This window comes from Zootermopsis nevadensis, unplaced genomic scaffold (assembly GCF_977971745.1).
Source record: "Zootermopsis nevadensis isolate Lab colony 2312 unplaced genomic scaffold, Znev_1.0 Znev_ptg000008l, whole genome shotgun sequence".
NCBI classification, from domain to species: domain Eukaryota; kingdom Metazoa; phylum Arthropoda; class Insecta; order Blattodea; family Termopsidae; genus Zootermopsis; species Zootermopsis nevadensis.
In genome coordinates this window covers 4,324,795-4,342,996 of record NW_028259140.1, presented here as the reverse complement: position 1 = coordinate 4,342,996, position 18,202 = coordinate 4,324,795, and the positions used below count along the sequence as shown (strand labels likewise).

General features: G+C 37.3%; 1 protein-coding gene across 3 annotated transcripts in view; it reads right to left on the bottom strand.

Moving 5' to 3' along the window:
• Positions 1–15,392, bottom strand: part of LOC110833952 (neurotrimin) — a 362,911-nt gene extending 347,519 nt beyond the window's left edge. Inside the window, exon 1 of one of the 3 annotated variants that reach the window (XM_087344889.1) lies at positions 15,252–15,392. Coding sequence is in view for 2 of the 3 variants with exons in the window: in XM_087344888.1 (XP_087201014.1) it covers positions 4,492–4,591 (100 nt within the window). In the remaining variant the exon portion in view is untranslated. Of the gene's footprint in view, positions 1–4,491; positions 5,618–15,251 lie in introns of those variants that run through there. The other 2 variants (XM_087344888.1, XM_022072586.2) reach the window with 2 other exon arrangements.
• Positions 15,393–18,202: the final 2,810 nt, after the last annotated feature.

Here is an 18,202-nt window from a genome sequence, read left to right as displayed (position 1 = left end):
CAGCATTTAAAAATTCAGTTCTTACCTCAAAGAAAACACAGAGCGTCTCCATTGCAAATATCAATTGGTCAAAGCTGTTTAAAAGAAGAATCTGTGTTTATAATGATAATGAATGGTACAGCATTTCGTACGAGGGTCGCTCATTAAGTAATGCCCCACATTTTTTTCCTCAGAACATATTTATTCAAGATGGCTCAAATTTAGTGACAATATAAATCAATGTTTCCTTTACACATACTATTTTTCCACATAGTCCCCATCAACTTGTACGGTTTTACGCCAGCGTGGAACAAGTGCATGCATGCCTTGCCGGTACCAGCTCTTGTCCTGTGCACGTAGCCATGTCCTCACTGCTTGAATCACGCTCTCGTCATCTTCAAATCTTGTTCCGCGGATAGCATCTTTAAGTGGCCCAAAGAGATGGAAGTCGGAGGGTGCCAGATCTGGACTGTAGGGTGGATGGGGTAGCACCGTCCAACCCAATTTGGTGATTTCTTCCCGGGTTCTCAGACTTGTGTGAGGGCGTGCATTGTCGTGCAGGAGCAAAATTTCTGCTGGATGCTTGTGAGGCCGAACTCGTCGAAAACGCTTCTTGAGGGTTTCAGGGTCCTGATGTACGCGTCTGAATTGATGGTCGCACCTCTTGGCATCACATCCACAAGAATGACCCCATCACTGTCCCAAAAGACAGTCATCATGACTTTTCCGGCGGAGGGAGTTGTCTTGAATTTCTTCTTTCTCGGTGATTGAGGATGATGCCACTCCATTGACTGCCTTTTTGTCTCTGGCTCAAAGTGGTGTATCCAGGTTTCGTCACCTGTAATGATCCGGGACAGAAAGACCTCTCCCTCAGCATCAAAACGCTCCAACAATTCAGAAGAAATCGTTTTCCTTTGAATCCTGTGGTCTGCTGTGAGACTTCGTGGAACCCATCTTGCGCACACCTTCGAATATGCGAGAGCCTGGATAATTGCAATCACACTTCCATTGCTGACTGAAAGCTGTTGGGCCAATTGTCGAGTTGTGATGCGCCGATCCTCACGAATAATGGCATCCGCGCGGTTCAACATGTCTGGAGTGGTGGCTGTGGCAGGACGCCCAGAGCGCGGCAGATCACGGAGCTCGGTTTCTTCACTTCCTGAAGCTTTAACTCTCTTAGCCCAGCGACCAACGGTGCTCCTATCGACTGCACAGCTTCCATACACAGCACACAAACGTTTATGAATGTTCACCACCGTTTCTTTTTCAGCAACAAGGAATTCAATTACAGCTCGTTGTTTGTAACGAGAGTCGTTCACAGACGCCATTTTAACAGTTCACTACAGCTCCGCTATCGGTTGGAATCATTTGAAACTCCGTACACGAACGCGGGAAACATCAAATCTCAAGCATGTAAAAGTACACTTTTCTATCTTCATTATTGGCTGAGAAACAAAATGTGGGGCATTACTTAATGAGCGACCCTCGTACATACAGGGTCCACAGTGCTGTAGAGTGTAATACTTATTAATTGTATTAAATTTACTTCGAGGAATACAGATTTAAGAAATCAGCAGTAGTGTTACATAAATCATTGAATATTCTAATTGCCGGAAATCAGTTTTCATAAAGCAACACGATCTGTACAAGATTTGTTCTTGTCTGACTCTTCCAAAATCGTAGACAAATCTTATCAGGGAGAACAAACAACGACATAAACTAGATGTTAATCACGCAATATATTATGCAATATTTCAGCTTCTCACGGTGACGAGTATAAAGATGGTTTTCTCCTTTCTTGTGGGTCTAGTGTGGGAGAATTATGCCGACGTTTCGGAGTTTCTTTCTGTCTCCATCACCAATGCATTTCAAACATGTAACAACCCAGAAGACAGCCAGAAATCTCACAAACTATTTGATGTAAAGTCCTCCCTCCACAGTATAACGCGTTTAACACAAAGCTGGTCACACATTAGATAACAAAGCAGTCGGATGTTTATAAGCAAGTTCCTTAATTACATGGTTTCCTTGAAGTAACCTCTGTGTGTACAATGGACCACAGAGAAAACAAACTCATGACGACCTCACAGTGACATAATAGATACCATTAGTGTTGATTTTGTTACGCCAGTTACAACACTGCCACACACTTAACGGAGGTGGCCCGACATTAACTTTCGCACGCTTGGTTGAAAGCTGTCTTTCACACCGCGAAAATTAAAAGAATTCTTAAGGTGTTATGACTACAATCAGCTGGTCAAAAAATCTTGTCTCTTATGGAAAACGAAAGTTCATTACGGCGTTCACAAAATCCAGCCTGTTTCGACTTAACGCTCTCATTCTATCTTTCCCATGTTTCGCCTTGGTTTTTGGCGTCTCCTCGATTCAGACCACAGAAATTTTCAAGTATCGTGTCACCTATCATTCCACCCTACGGTTTATCAAACCATGTTTTCCTTCTACCTGGAAGCTAGTGACGTAGGAGAAACGCACAGTTTTAACCCCAGCTACTGAACAGCCTTTAAATTTTCATGTCTTTTGTTTGTCGTCCGAATGTGAATGATTTTATTGGCAAAATGCTTATTATAACTGCACAACCTTTCTTTTCATATTAATTATGTAACATTTTGAAACTTTTTGCCATGTTTAATAAAATGATTTTCCTCGTTTAATTACGCTTTAACCACGATTCGCCAGAGTCTTGGTAATAAAAACCATACGAATGAGCGGATGCAGATGCCACTTTACAATCCGTACAATTAAATACAAATAATGATTTCATACAATTCATATCCATTTTAGATTAAACACTATAATTATTGAAATTTCCTCGAGCCTTTAGTTCAAAGCTTTTGTTGTTACGCCAACAGAACACATAATATAACCACAGGTTTACATGACGGCTTCTAGGCCTGCATTTAATTAACCACCTCATAACGTCAAATTATATTAATGCATATTTTCCGCATCGATAAATTCAATCTGCTCTTCACAAAATGAAAATACCTTCTCCCATGTAATAAGAGTATATTATTATTATTAATTTTTTAATTAACGCCGTTAACTATGTTGTGGAATGTGTAAACATTTCGAACAAGAAAATGGGAACTTCATTTACACGACGAAGATAATAAACCATCAGACGGCGGACGAGTCAGACTTCAAATTTTCCACACTCTCCCCCATATGATACAAGTTTTTTTTTTCCACAGATGCTATGCACGGAGCGTGGGCTGCAAAAACTCATACGTGAAGAGAAGATATTTCATATGAAAGACGAATGAAATTTTGATTCACGTTGCAGGATTACAAACTCGCCCACGCCGAGTAAAAACACATTTTAATTTGATATCATGAACGAATGAATCGACTAATTCTTACGCGAAAAAACAGGTGAAGGCAAATGTAGTTTAGCGAAATGTTCCATGTTCCAAAATCACTTCGTATTTATTATCCACAGCGAATCCAACAAAAAGATTCTGTACAGAATGTTCTAAAAGTCACGAAACCCATTTCTAACACATGTTCTATTTGTCATAAAATAAATGACATTAAAGCAAGAAAACAAAAACAAAACGTTTCATGAAGTATTGAAGATGTCCTCCGCTTGGCACAGGAGAATCGATGTATGTACTCCCAACCCGCGTAAGAACGAGATGCCAGGTAGTGTTCGACAATGAACACTTGCACTTATGAATATGACATCCTTGCACTTGAAATATTGACAGTCAGCTGGCGTACTGAAGCGAGCAGGTTACAACGTGACGTGACCTACGATGACTTCTGTATACTCCCCACATCGACATTGTGCTTAGAAATCCATTCGAAATGTACTGAAATGCAAACATCAATAAAGATTTTAATATGTGTTGCGTGACTTTACGACCACTCTGTACCTCTAAATATAAGAGGCTTTCGTCCGCTTTGCCTTAAATATTTTGTGATGTGCCGGTAACGTTGCTACAAAGAAAGAAGAAGATTTATACCTGTCAATAAATTCAGTTTATATGTCGCGTAAGGAGGATTAAAAATAACATCTACCTCAGGCATTTACTTCAGCCAGCCTGTCACTGAATTTGGCTCCTGTCACTAACACACAGCGCACTAAACGTATGTAACCAGTTTTGTTGACATTATCTTCAAACCCCGGATGTACTGATATATTTCACAACGCTGGGATGGGTAAACAAACTCTAAATATTTCAATTTATGATTCCTTATTACAAAGACAAGAGTAGCGATCGATGTTCTAATTTTTCCTGAAGGAAAATGACAAGATTAAAAAGCCCTTTATTCCAGGTCTGCAACTAGCCGAAAAATTTCCATTCGACAAATTACAATTTTACCTCGTTGGTACTGAAAAGCTCGTAAATCGATTGCTTCACAGCCAGAATTAAAACATATTTTCCTGTGGAAATTTACCTGCTAAAGAAACAAGCGTTCTACGGAGTCGCCAAACTGGTGCACAGAACATCTGGATAAAACCCTTAAATATCTGTTGGTAGGACTCACCCATGCAGAGTTGAAGCCACATCAGCACCCAACTGAGTGTCCACGCGAAAGGGTTGCGACCGCCCACTGCGTGGTTCTCGGCCTTGAACAGCAGTCTCATGTTTCTGTGTGCAGTTTGCTTCGTGCTGACAACTGACAAACGCTGCTCGTAATTCTGAAGCCTTTATAACACTTCACTTGTCATGCGAATGTTTCCACTGTCACGTTATCGTGAAGGGAAAAAAGACTAACTCTTAGGATTCGTAGTCACTTGTTGTTGAACAAGCTGAAGAGGAAACATTTTTATTTAGTCGAACACTGAACACATGGAACGCGGAAGGAGTGTAAAAGAAGAACTGATGTATGAACAGTGTTGAATTACTACTCCCGACAGCAACACACAAATATATTTTCACCTTTGTCTGTAGTTGATGCCACTGGTATTAATCACGAAGGAACACTAAATATGCAAAACATTACGTCACATACACAGCACTGGGCAAAAGTTGATGAGTATTATCCTGTCGCGTAGACAGACAGACACGTGTGTCCATTACCACTACATGACGGCATCAAAACCACTTCGAACATCCACGATAATATCATTGTTAAAATTGTTGCCCTTAAACTTTCGTCTTTCTGTTTGCCACAAAAATGCTGTTACGAAAACTTGGTTCATTTGACACTGCCAGTAATTTATTAGGTTACCTAAAACGAAACCAAAAGCAACTACTACTCTCACAATGTTTATTAAATATCTACCAACTAGATGCAGCTATGGAAAGCTAAATTCATATTTATTGTGCATAACACATGTGATATTTTTAATTAGATGCATAAAATTAGAACACTTAATGTAGACATCTAATGTTTACGAGAAAGTTTAGGATTGTTTATTGAAGATCACAACATGTCATTTGACCGTTTTGTCAAAATGTCTCTGTGATTCATTGTCATAAACCATCGCCTTTATTCCGTCGCACTAGAAAGTCCCATGTGGACTGACCAATAAGATGTGCCACAACTGACAAGGTTCTGATGGATTACCTCGTTTGTGTGTGAATATACAGGCGGAGGGGGGTAATCCCGCGCGTTTTAAGCTGCTCCACCGCACTGTACGCCGACCACTCGCTGACTGCAGACTCCGGCTCAACGGCCCGGCAAGCAGCGCGCGCCACACTCATTCACGCCTGACACCTAGCGGGCGTCCCTAGAAATCTTCGGTTTCTATTCCCTTCCACGTTCATACTCCAAAATTTGAAGCTTTCAAATTTGCACGAAATAAGGCATGCATCATTTTTTTAAAACCACTAACATGTAAACAGCGGCTTCATTTCTTATCTATATAATATTTACACGACGTTTCGGGAAGTAAAATTATTCCTGACAGACTATCATTATATTCAGTGATTGTTAGTTTTTAATGTATTTACATCAGCCGTTGTCTCTAAATTTAACAAGAGAATTAATACAAACAAAAATGACAATAAAACTCCGCCCATATAACAACCAACCTAAACTCAAAATTACAGCTACTGTCCACAGATCAGGAGAAAATCCCTGCTAGGAATTCGATATACGCGCATGCGCAAGATTTCGCGGTGAGTGACGACCCATCCTAAAAGCATTCGTTCCACAACCACTGAACGAACAACAGACGACAGGCTTTAATGCTTTCTAATGGGTACAGCTTTAAGTTTACCTCACAGCGGCACAGTGATTTAATCTAGAATATTATCGCAACACCCGCAGAACACATTAGAGGTGCGCTCACTACACGCTACTCTTAACTGCTTGATGTTTTCAGTCTGTGTGTAGTAGCCTTAAACTCTGACGTATCACACTTCCCACCAATAGCAGCCCTCTAGTCCACCAGGCAGTAAACATTCCCCCCGCACCGCACCAGAAACGACTTCCCACAGCAGGGTTTTTCTCGTGATCTGTGGACAGTACCTCCCGAAACGTAGTGTGTATCAACTATACTTCATAGAATAAGGAATATTTAAAATATTAGCGTAATTTTATAACGAATCACATATTTTTCAGACCTTTACAGAACCTATGATTAACTATCTCCACGCAGCATAATCCTTGAAAGCTTACAGTCGCTCACCTAATCAAGAAAGTTCTGTGGCAAACACAGGAGTGTGATCAAACGCATGACCTAAAACGATACGGAAAATAAGGCCTTAAAACTCTCTTGGTAATGCGATTCATGAAACAGCTTATAATGGAGAAGAAACATTTGGCTTCAGGTAGATGCAAATTTCCGTCAATAATCTAATCTTATGTACGGAGATAGTGAAAAGAAGTCAGGCAGCGAAGTTGTTGAAGTTGGTCTACTGAGCAGTAGCACCTGTAAACTGACAAGTAGTCTGTGCCCACCTTCAGAGTGGCCTCAATTGTTTTTTCGTTTCATTTTAATATGAACCAGCTGCTGCTTAGTAGATCTGGTGGTCTAATTCTATTAGAGTATTAACAGAGGAGCTCAAAAAATCCAATTACATAATAACCGGCAAACATTCGCGTTGTTACCTGGGATCTTTTTCGTCGCTTATTTCTCGTAATACGAGCATTTAGTGATCTCTTAATGCGTGTATTACAGTAACATTCTGCATGCATGTTTGCGGGATACAAACAAAATCATGAAATTTGTTTTCCTTTGTCTCCGATGGCGGCGCGCGCAGGAACACGGCGTGTTCACGCGAATTTCCAGTTCTCATAAAAGCGCTGTCGGTACCACGTGCGTGACAATTTACTCTCTTTCCTTTGTTCATCACGGTGTCAATTTCAGGTTCACATTACCAGGTTAAGGTGCACTTTATTAAAAAGTGCGCTCACAAAAATTATAATTTGTGAGAAATTTAGTGCACGAATATGTTAAATTAACTTATCTTAATATTTTTATATTCTCTTTCAATTGTTTCTGTTGAGGTTCAGTAATAAACTGTGTACTTAAAAATTGCTATACTGTCTTTCTTAATTCATATATATATTGTTACTCTTACCAATTACGAATTCCGTGCAATTCATTCCTGTTAAAGTGTTCTTCACACTCTAGTGTGAACGAAGAATTCGCCCTAGTCTATGTCCGTCTGGTTGTCGCGTTTGAGGTAGGAAGAGAGGCATGCAACCCGTAGGACAGGGGCCCTGGCACGTAAAAATTGGAAACAGAGGTCGCTCTGTCAGTGTTGGGCAACAAACACCAAAGCACATTTTATAAAATAGTTTTTCAACAAATACCTGGGATGTAATGAATGCAATAATGACCTACGTAATGTGCCATGAAGCGAACCTTTGGAATTTCAATAAACTCCAATCTTGTAAGTGCATTACAGACACACATTCACATTAGTAAGACGGAACGAAAAATGATACTGTCATAACATTTTAAAAATAAATTTAAAATAATTAATAATAATAAGATATATAGAATACAATTACAAAAAAATCATCATAAAATCCAATTCCCTCTCCTATACACTTCACAATATGTACACTGTAACTTTTCTGAAGCTTATCACAGGTAAAGCGAATAAACAGATTACTTCAACAACCCCATCCGTCTTGTAGCGGAAATGAAATTTCGTTCCTTATTTGTAACACATTAAGCCAACAGGGGCAAGATGAAAATTATACTTGCTAGGGAAGGGCATCTCGTGGGTATATTAAGTGTTCCAACAGTTATCGCAGCCCTTACACATAAGTCACCGAATTTCTCTCAGCACCTGTTGCATTATCCGTGGGTAATTTAACGACGCTCTATTGAGTGTAGAAGTCCATCAAAGCTTTAAAATATCTTAAAATTATACAGTTTATGGAGTACTTAATGATTTTAGGACGGGGCCATCATTTACGCTTTGAACTCTTACCCCGAAAGTTTCTGAGATACACTAAGAAAAATCACGAAAATATGAGTCAACAATATCTGTTTCTGTCACTGAAATATAAAGTATCAGGAAAGCTAACGTGTGGCTATACTTCAAAATTTATGAGATTAAGTTCCGAGGTTAGTACATTATTTAACATCATCGTAACATAGAAATTATTTATCGTCAAAAGACAAATGAGAAGGTCTTTAATAATGAAGCCAAAAATATTGGGAAGGAAATGGCCCTATCGTGTCATAAGGCACGTCTGTATGATTTTCGCGATCAAGACTCAAACTGTGTATTATCCAAATAAAGCCAGGAAGTTTATTTAAAATATTCAAGAAATGTACAATTAATATATTTAACTCACGTAAAAATCCTTGGATTTTTTTCTCGTTGCTTTCATTGTACAACGCAGAGAGTGAATATAGATTTGGCATAATTATAACATCACTCACACCCAAGGACATTTGAATCCCCTGCTCTAAACCTTAAATCCTGGCGTCTAGCCTATTTTAACTTCGTTGTTTCTCCTGACCCTTCATAACAAGTTGTCACCATCTATCTTCGACATAAATTACACGTCAAAGGACGAAGTTAAAATCTCCGGAGTGACTGACGACAGAACTTCCACGCGTTTGCATAGCCTACAAAAACTCAGATTTTTATTCCAAAGTAAATATAGTTTGTGACCTGGAACGACACAGCGATGCGCTTTCATTTATCTGTGTTCTGGACGAGATAAGTGAAGTAAAATTGATTGAGAGCATCGGTTAATTATCTCTTCGTTCCGCAGTTTAATACAAAACACATCATCAGCTTAATGGGAATTGATAGCGGAAAAAATGCAAATACCCGCTTCCTATTGTTTACACGAATGTCAAATCTTTTAACTGGATATGTCGCAAGAGCGAGAGTGAGTTTGTACCTAACAACATTACATGTGTATGGTTTGGAACACACGCAAAACGAGTGTTTAAAAGAAACTAAAAAAAAAATAGATTTCAAAAACACAAAATATCCAAACTGCATTAACATGAAAATTGCCCACTGGATTGAATAATTGTTATACTAACATTGTTTTGGACACTACCCACTGTCTGGGGCATATTTGTCATGCACGACAAGTTCACTCTATTCCCGACTTTAGGCGGATTTTTATTACATTTCTAATTTTAATGTTAGTATAACTAAGATATTGTAACTCCAATCTCTCCTAATACTGCTACGATATTACTTCTTGGGTAAGTTTACATGATTACTTTCAGCTATTTATTTTGTTTTCTATATTCAATTTTCATTAATAGTATTGAAACCTTTACTTCACAGTCCAATATACACAACATTGGCATCACTACGAAATACAATCATATAAGTGACATGCGACACAACAACGGATGAAGATACAATATGAAGGACGAGAACATGATAAGAAAAATGAAAACTAAAAATTATTAAATATCAGTAAAAATCAGTAATTCAGTTAAAAAGTTTATAATATAACACCTGATGACGGCTATATATAGCCGAAACATGTCGTAAATGTTCCACATGTAAATCGAGTACTCGATAAGGAACGTAAAATGATATTTTAATCTTTTAACTATCTTATATTGTGATTGACGGCCAATTTTAATATATTTTTAATAGTTAGTATAACTGTTAGCGCTTTAATGTAGTGTCCGAAATGCCCTGAGTTCCGTCTGAACCACACAACAAAACATAATTACACTAAGGTTCGTCGTGTAAAGTGATGACTGAGGTCCATTTCCTTTCTTCTGTAAGAATAACTACAAGACTTAAATTTCTACACCTGATGACGGAATTTAAACACAGCTGCCAGGTTTAATCATGTCAAACGAAAGTTCTTGGAATTTCATCTAGGATTTATAGTTTAGATGCGTCATGTTTGTGTTTACAATTCATATATATATATTTATTCTTCAATTAATAATATTAATAATATTAATAATGTTAATTATATTGTTGATAATTTCACAGAATAATGAACAAATAACATAATACGCCACATAATATGCAAAAGAATCAGAAGATCAAAGGAACACCCACAACAATAACCTACAATTTACAATTAATGAAAACCGTGCATTAAAAAATATAGAATAGTTTTAAAAATAAAAACCTGAAGATGATGCTGAGTCATCGAAACATGTTGTAATATATAGCGCAAAATTGTAACATCGAGGAAACGATGAATGGCGTAGAATATTTATATCAATTTTAATTTTTAACATCAATATTTAAAATGGTTTGTGTATAGACTTGAAGAATAAATATATATATGAATTCATCTAGGATATAGACAATTTCGGATTCGAACTGAGATCGCTTTTAGGATGTAGGGTTACATCGTCAACAGACACTAGGTTCAGCTTCATCAGACAAACGTTCTAAATTCTATCAACTAGTAGAACAACACATGAAATATATTCCGCCAAAGACATTTTTACAATACGTATGTGAACTGGTACATTAATACGTATTAATAAATCTTCGATGGGCATGTGTTTATATTACCATTGGTTATCTTTCAATGAATGATAACTATGTCACGTTTCAATTGGGAGTTTTTTTTAAATCTGAGCTTTACTCCACTGAGCAATTCCTCACTAATTTCAAAGTTATTCTTATTTAAATACTATAATTTAATTTATGTCACATCAACCTGTCATACGAGTGAATCCCTAGTGAGTATCTACTTTGAGTTCATAGGACGTAAACTGATCTGTCAATCAGAAATAATACGTATATTTGTGTCAAATTATACTACGAATTTGGAATTACGGCTAATTAGCAGTTTCTGCTTGCTCGGTTCAACTAAACTTAGCTGCTATGACATTTCACGATCCCGACAGCAACAAAAACTTGATAACGCTCCCTTTACACCAACTACACAAAACAAAAGTACATTCTATAATGTCCATCCTCATTTTTGATCTGAGAAATCAGTTCATAGATTTTGATGGAATTCAGTAAACCTACAATAAAAGATGTCGTGAGAATTTCGTATTGATCCGTGCTGGTTGTTAATAACGCTAATGTAATCCAAGCTAAAACTGAAATTGTGTAACGTTTGTGGAAACCTATTCATCGCACGATGTTCATGCAGTCTGTCTGAGATCTCTTCGATTTAAAGCGTTTGAAAATTTTAATTTATATTATCGGTTCCATTAAAAGGCAATTTAAGGAAATTGTTAAAAATACCATGCACTTGGTGAGTCCGGTTCGGTGTGTGACAGCGAGTCAAATTTGCACCATATCTTAATATCAATAACTACAAAAAGTATAAAGTACTAAATAAGTGGACGGCATTCGATCCAACGTTTAAAATAATGCGCTAGTTTATAATGACAAAGCTGTGGAAAAAGACCTCCGGCAAATGGAAAATGCTTGTTGCACTCACTCACACCATGATTCAATACATGGAAACGAACAAAATGTGTTCAGCCAACAATGTTCGCTAGCTGAAGCATGGGATTTGCATGGTGTCATTTAGGATTTGCGTCAGAGCATAATTTGGACCGACAGATGGACGGACGGATGGAAGTATCAGCTCACATACCGATATCGCCCCACTTCTTTCTGACAGACTGCACCGAGCCGCCATTCCCGTACATTCAGTCGGGGGGGGGGGGGGGGGGTGGAGGATTTCGCGCCCAAAATAACACAAAGTTCACAAGGATCAATTTTGGCGGAAAATATTCGATTTCATCCGTCACAAAGTGCATAAAATTGTAAAGTATTGCTGAATAAACAAATTCTGAGGTACGTTTGTTTACATCAGTGTTATTCGGACCATCAAACGAAGTATTTAAGGTTTTGTCCTATTTTCGTTTTTATTTTTTTTTCCATTTTCCACTGGGTTTCATAACGTTAGTCATAGAAATCATGTCTAATTTGTTCTATGAAGTCCATTGGTAACTATATAAGCCACCCGCTTGGACAATCAGTAACCATTCTTTTGCATTTATGGGTTTCGTATGAAACTATAACTCAGATTACTAAGAAACGTATTAAAGAATTTAGTGATACGAATTTTAATACATTTATATCAGTCTAATCGGTTTACTATATGCTTGAAAAACCACAGACAGCAGTCTTACTATTTTTCAGAAACGCCTATATTCGGAACTACGTCCATACAGAGACTACGTTACGTGGCCGAAATTCTGAGCTACTGAACATTAAATCAGACACTGCAGAGCTATATAGTTATCACATCAACGCCGTTTAACAAGTTACGTCTTCAAGTCATAAACGACGTAGCCAAAATCTGGCACAAATACAAGCACGGCTTCTACACCCAAACAATGAAAAACGATCATATGAAAATGGGTCGGGAAAAGTCTCCTTTGCGTGTTACAGACCTTTTCATTTCTCGAAATTTCTAACGTGGAGAAAACTTTCGTTGGTTTTCCTCGAAATATTATGCTCGATGAGTTTCATAGCAAGTGCTCGAAATGTTCTATGTAAGCAGATTTGTTATTTATCTGAGATGTAGAACTCCCATAACGTTCGCCAAAATTAAACTCTTTAAAGCCCAGTGGTAGCTTTAAATCTGAACATGACGGTTTTGCATGAAAACCTCAAATCTTACAATTTCTTTATTTATCCGACCCACATGCCCAAAAGAATTCACTATTTATTTAAATTTAAAAACTATGACAAATTATTAAATTAATATTTTTTTAAATATCTCTCAAATTTCAATAAAAATTATGTAAAATTATACGTCACCATTTACAACTACATATACAGTCTTAAATCAAATTTATCTTAGAATTAATACATTCAAGACAGAGGAAAATTATTTGCAGTACTATTGTAATTTATAGGCTCCGAAGTGCGAAGGGTGGTTACATTCATCCAGTTTAGTGTTCCCGGGACAGAATTTTCCTCCGGAATTCTCTGGATAGAGGATTGTCACCACTGTACAGTGATATAGGACACTTCCCGTGAGGTGAGTGACAGGTTGTCAGTGCTGGTTTACTGATTCCACTGCGATGAGAGATGCCACATTGCACACACCTGTCCTGCAGCATGATTTCTATCAGACACCGATCCTAGTCAAAATATATCAATAACACCTGCCCGGATTCGTTTTCGGCTGCAGTGTACTGTCGACATGAAAGATTTATGGTTACTTACTTTAAGGCAGGTCTAATTTCCAAAATATGCGAATATCTAGGATGGAAAAGCTTTTTGAAACCATACTCTGGTAAGTTCAGGAAAATACTAGTTGTTAGGTTTAGTATTAGATTTACATTTCTCGTTTCGTGTAAAACTCACAGAGAAATTAAAACCACATTACGTTCAGAAAATTCTTAGTCTTCTGTCTACTAATCCGATTTTTAATACCGTCAAATAAAACTACTAACAACACACTATTAAGTAAGATTTGAGGTAGCACACTATTAACATTTATTACAATAAAATTACATTTTTCCTGAGACGCTTTGACTTGATTACAACATCATTACTATCAAATATGTAAATCAAAATTATTAAAAATGTTTAAAACTTTTATTTATTAAAACTATGTTTATACCAACAGGTTATTCAAAACTTTTCTATACGGTATAAAACACCACTTCTAAAAACATGTTCCACTACATTTTACATTTAAAGTTATGTTAACACTGAACAACTGTCATAAATGTGAGCTAGCAACCAAGATTCATTAACGCATTATCTGTAACGACAACCATTTGTAAAAAGAATAAACTTTTAAATGCTCTTACTTGAACAAATTTCATTATTCCATCGGTTATAATCAATGGGTTCTCTGTTGTATTTCAGAATACTCGCTTTATCTTAGAGCCTCGTTTCCCCTTTTGGATATGTAACCCCGCAGCAATGAAACCGGCCGCCATGATGGCAGTAACAATGGGGAGTATGACGGAGAGTCTGCTGTCATTTCATGTCCATAATCCTTATTGTCAAGCTTTACAATAACGTCAAGCGTGGGTCAACGTTGTCAACAATTCACCACAACACAATTCACGCACGCTGAAGAGGGGGCCATGTATTCTTTTGTCATCGGATGACGTTGTCATTAAACAAGAAACCAATTCTTCATGTTCTAATTACACACCTCATTCCAGCCTTTATCATCTGAGGTACATAAATATAAGATACATGTTGTTACAACAATGAATTAAGCTATGTGGCTCAACGTACACTTTTAAGCTCGAACATAAATAATGTGATACTGAACACAGATAATTGACTGTGTTAATTTTAGAACTCGACTTGGTAGTCATAGATTTTATTTCGCGTGTGAACGTAAGTTTCCGACACGCTTTGAAGTTTCATCAGTTCGGCATTCCGCATACTTATGCTTACGTCATTTACCTTGCCGTCTTAAAAAATGCCTTTCGGAATGTAGGAGGAGAGTTTAGTATGCCACATTCTACGTATGCTCCATTCTTTCCCACCCGCTCTTTCAATGAATGCCAACTTAAAATACGTGGTTAAGGTAAAGTCAAAGACTTGCTTAAGACAGTTGTCCAAAAATGGAACACCATTCACATCCGAGTCCAAATTTAACCTTAAAACCCAGTGTTAACTGCATTACCACTCGCTCTAGTAAACAGAAACTACGCAAATTTATTACATAATTTATTTACGTGATTTTATGAACCCAGGATTAAAAGGCGACTGTATCTTTGAACAAGATGTATTGATTTGTGTTTGTACTGGAGAAACGTGTTTTCTTTGCGGTACGGACTACTTTTTAAAATACTGTATTTAAAGTGATAAGTTTAATAATGTTCGGCGTTTTACTTCGCCCAAGAACATAACGCCTGAATCCATCCGCTCACTTTCCCACAGAACAATGAAAGTATTACCTATCTATCCTACGGCATAGTAATGGCTGTGACTTACCATTTTAAATATACGTGTAATTTTCTTTGTGTTCTTGCCACTTCGCGTCTTCTAGGTCCAAACAATTCCGACACCTGTTTTATCCCAAACTTTGTACGGAGAACTAATTATAATATAATTATGAGGTGACGATGGCTGTTGGGTTCGCAGTTCCTAGACACGTATCCTGCTGTGCCCTGCGCATTTCTCGCTTTGTACGAGATGCATGACGATTACAGCCGTCGATGACGCAAGAGGCGAATGTGTGTGGGTTGAAATCAATTGCCATACGCGCGCGGGTGAGCTCAATGTCATACAAATTAAAACGCTAGGCTCTATGATGGATAATTAATCTTCATCTGACTTCATCAGGGTGATCCATGTAAACGTTCAGGGCCGATAATAGGCGATCGGGGTGAAAAATTAGCAGTGATTTCCTTTTTTCCGACTCATTTGCTAAGCGAATTGGTCTTTCAACAGGCTTGACTTCAATGTCTGCCTCCACAGTACGCTTAATGTTGATTAGCCTCCAGAGAAATCTTTCTTCACTGCATATAAAATTAAATAACTCGTAGTGAGTATAAATATTATGTCATCCGTAACTGGTTTCTATTTGACATTTGCCTTGAAACTACGCACAGTGCCATGAACTATACGACAATAATATAAACTAGTATATATAAAATTCTCAACTTTTAGCAAATTTTTCCAACTAATAAATTGAATTTGGATTTGCATAAATAAAAATAGAAATTACCGTGTGTGGTTTTACTCCGTTGCTTCTTCAACGTTCAACATGTGACTGCCCAGTTCTCTGTTTGGATATTAATGACGTCTGGATTCAGAATTCTAGAGCACACAAATACAATCAATGTTCTGTACGAGATTTCATTGGCAAACATAAAAAGGGCTTACTTGATCGATAATAGCCTATTTATCTGGGGCAGCTCACTGTCCTTCGTGGCTCATGACGTAGCTACGAATCATTAGCACTGCTGCTTTGCATTCGAAAAGTATCGGGTTTGATTCTCAGATATCCTGACTAGGATTTTGCACCGTTCCCCCAGTCTCTCTACAAAAACTATGCGATAATATCTTAAAATTTTCAAAGTGGTTTCTTCTACATCTTCACAATTTTCAGATTGATCATAATCATAATCGATATTCCGCTATATAACACATGCAGTTGATAGAGCTCACTACAAGTTCCAAAATTTGTCTACGTAGTATCTTCCTTAAACAGTGGGATATTATATAAAATACGATCAGTTTAACGCAAAAAAGTGTTTTAAACTTATAAAATTTCATATAATAACGTGTCTGTACTAAGAGGGCCCGAAAGTGATACTGTAGTGTCGAATCATGTAGCCTGCCCATAATATAATATCCAAAAAATGTTCTTGTGGGTGGAAATTAATATTAATTACAGGAAATCTGAAGCTCTTCAGTTCGCCGTTAATCGTCTCTTGTACCCCCAGTATCGATAACAACCTATCTGTGCAAAGAACTTTTTTGTTTCCATTTTAACTAACAAATGATAAACTATTCTCATGATTCCAGGAACAGAATATAAAACTTCTAACTGATGAGACTTGAGCTTGCCCGTCACACACTCTTCTAGAATGGCGGTCACTTTAACAAAAAGGCCGAAATTGGTCTCAACGTGGTTTTTAAGTTAGTTCCACATTAAAAGTTTGGGGCCCCGAGTTGTGGTTTTCTTTGTCCAATGTACTCCATTATCAATTATATAGGTTCTCTGTTTCAGCACAGAGTCGTGTTGAATGAGACCGAACTCTAATTGAATACTTCTACAGAAGTTGGCTGCCCTGTCCCTATGAGCGAGGGAACAATGGAACAGAACGAATCCAATTACTTTCTGCACTGTGTGTATGCTTTCGAAAGAATTAATTAAATGCGGGAGATAAATGAAACAATTCTTGGACTTATTGTTTGCCTGAATTTCACTATGTTGAGGCTAAAACATTAAACCGAAACCACTATTTTCAAAAGGGACATTATTAACTGAAAACCAACACCAAAGCCTACGGCATAGGAATTTGAATTTTATACTTCTGTTACGAATTCAAAACGCGATAAACAAAGTTTTCTCAAAATTTATTTTAACCCCTTTTGCGATAGGAAGTCATGCCTCACTTTTCAATCTAAATAACATTTCATTATTTACAATTAGTAATTCTTTCGTGTATAACTTACGTATACATTTTTTCTTTCTAATCCACTTGGAAAACAGTTTGCATTTTAAACACGAGAATAAAACTCGTATGTCCTTCGTAGAATATTCATAATGACCCACAATGCAATGCCACAACACGCAACACATTAAAATCTCGAATTTCTCATCTAAAACCATGGCAAATGGCAATACAGGACAAGAGTATTCAGTATGATATAAATATTTGTATATTACTCACTCATAATTTTATTTTCATGAATATCTTATTGCTTACTGCTTGCAGTAGATACGTATATCTTTCTAGAAGCAAAGTTACTTCTCTTTGCACTACCAACTTCATGGCACGCAAAAAATACACAATATGATACTGGCTTTATTCCATACTTCTGTAGGTTGGTGCCTTATTTCTTGGCTACTGTGATTTAATGACATGACTTAGCGCTCTATTATTTGTGTGTTTGGATACGGAATCTTCAGTTTATGGCCGTACACATGTGGTATCACGCTAAGCTTAAGCTATGATATATGGGGCAATGTGAAAACCTCAAAGAACCTCAAAATCCAAAAACGGGGGGCGATGTCACCATAGAGACAAAGATTTCACATTGGGAATACTTATGTACCACCTGCTTTAAAAATCAGTATCTGTGTATTCTGTATTTATGTGTAAGTTATGATTCCTGTTTTAAATCGTGTTAACCACTTGATCTTTGTAATGGTCAAGTCCTGTGTTTTCTTTCCGGTACGGGCTGAATTCTGAAACATTATTTAGATGAGT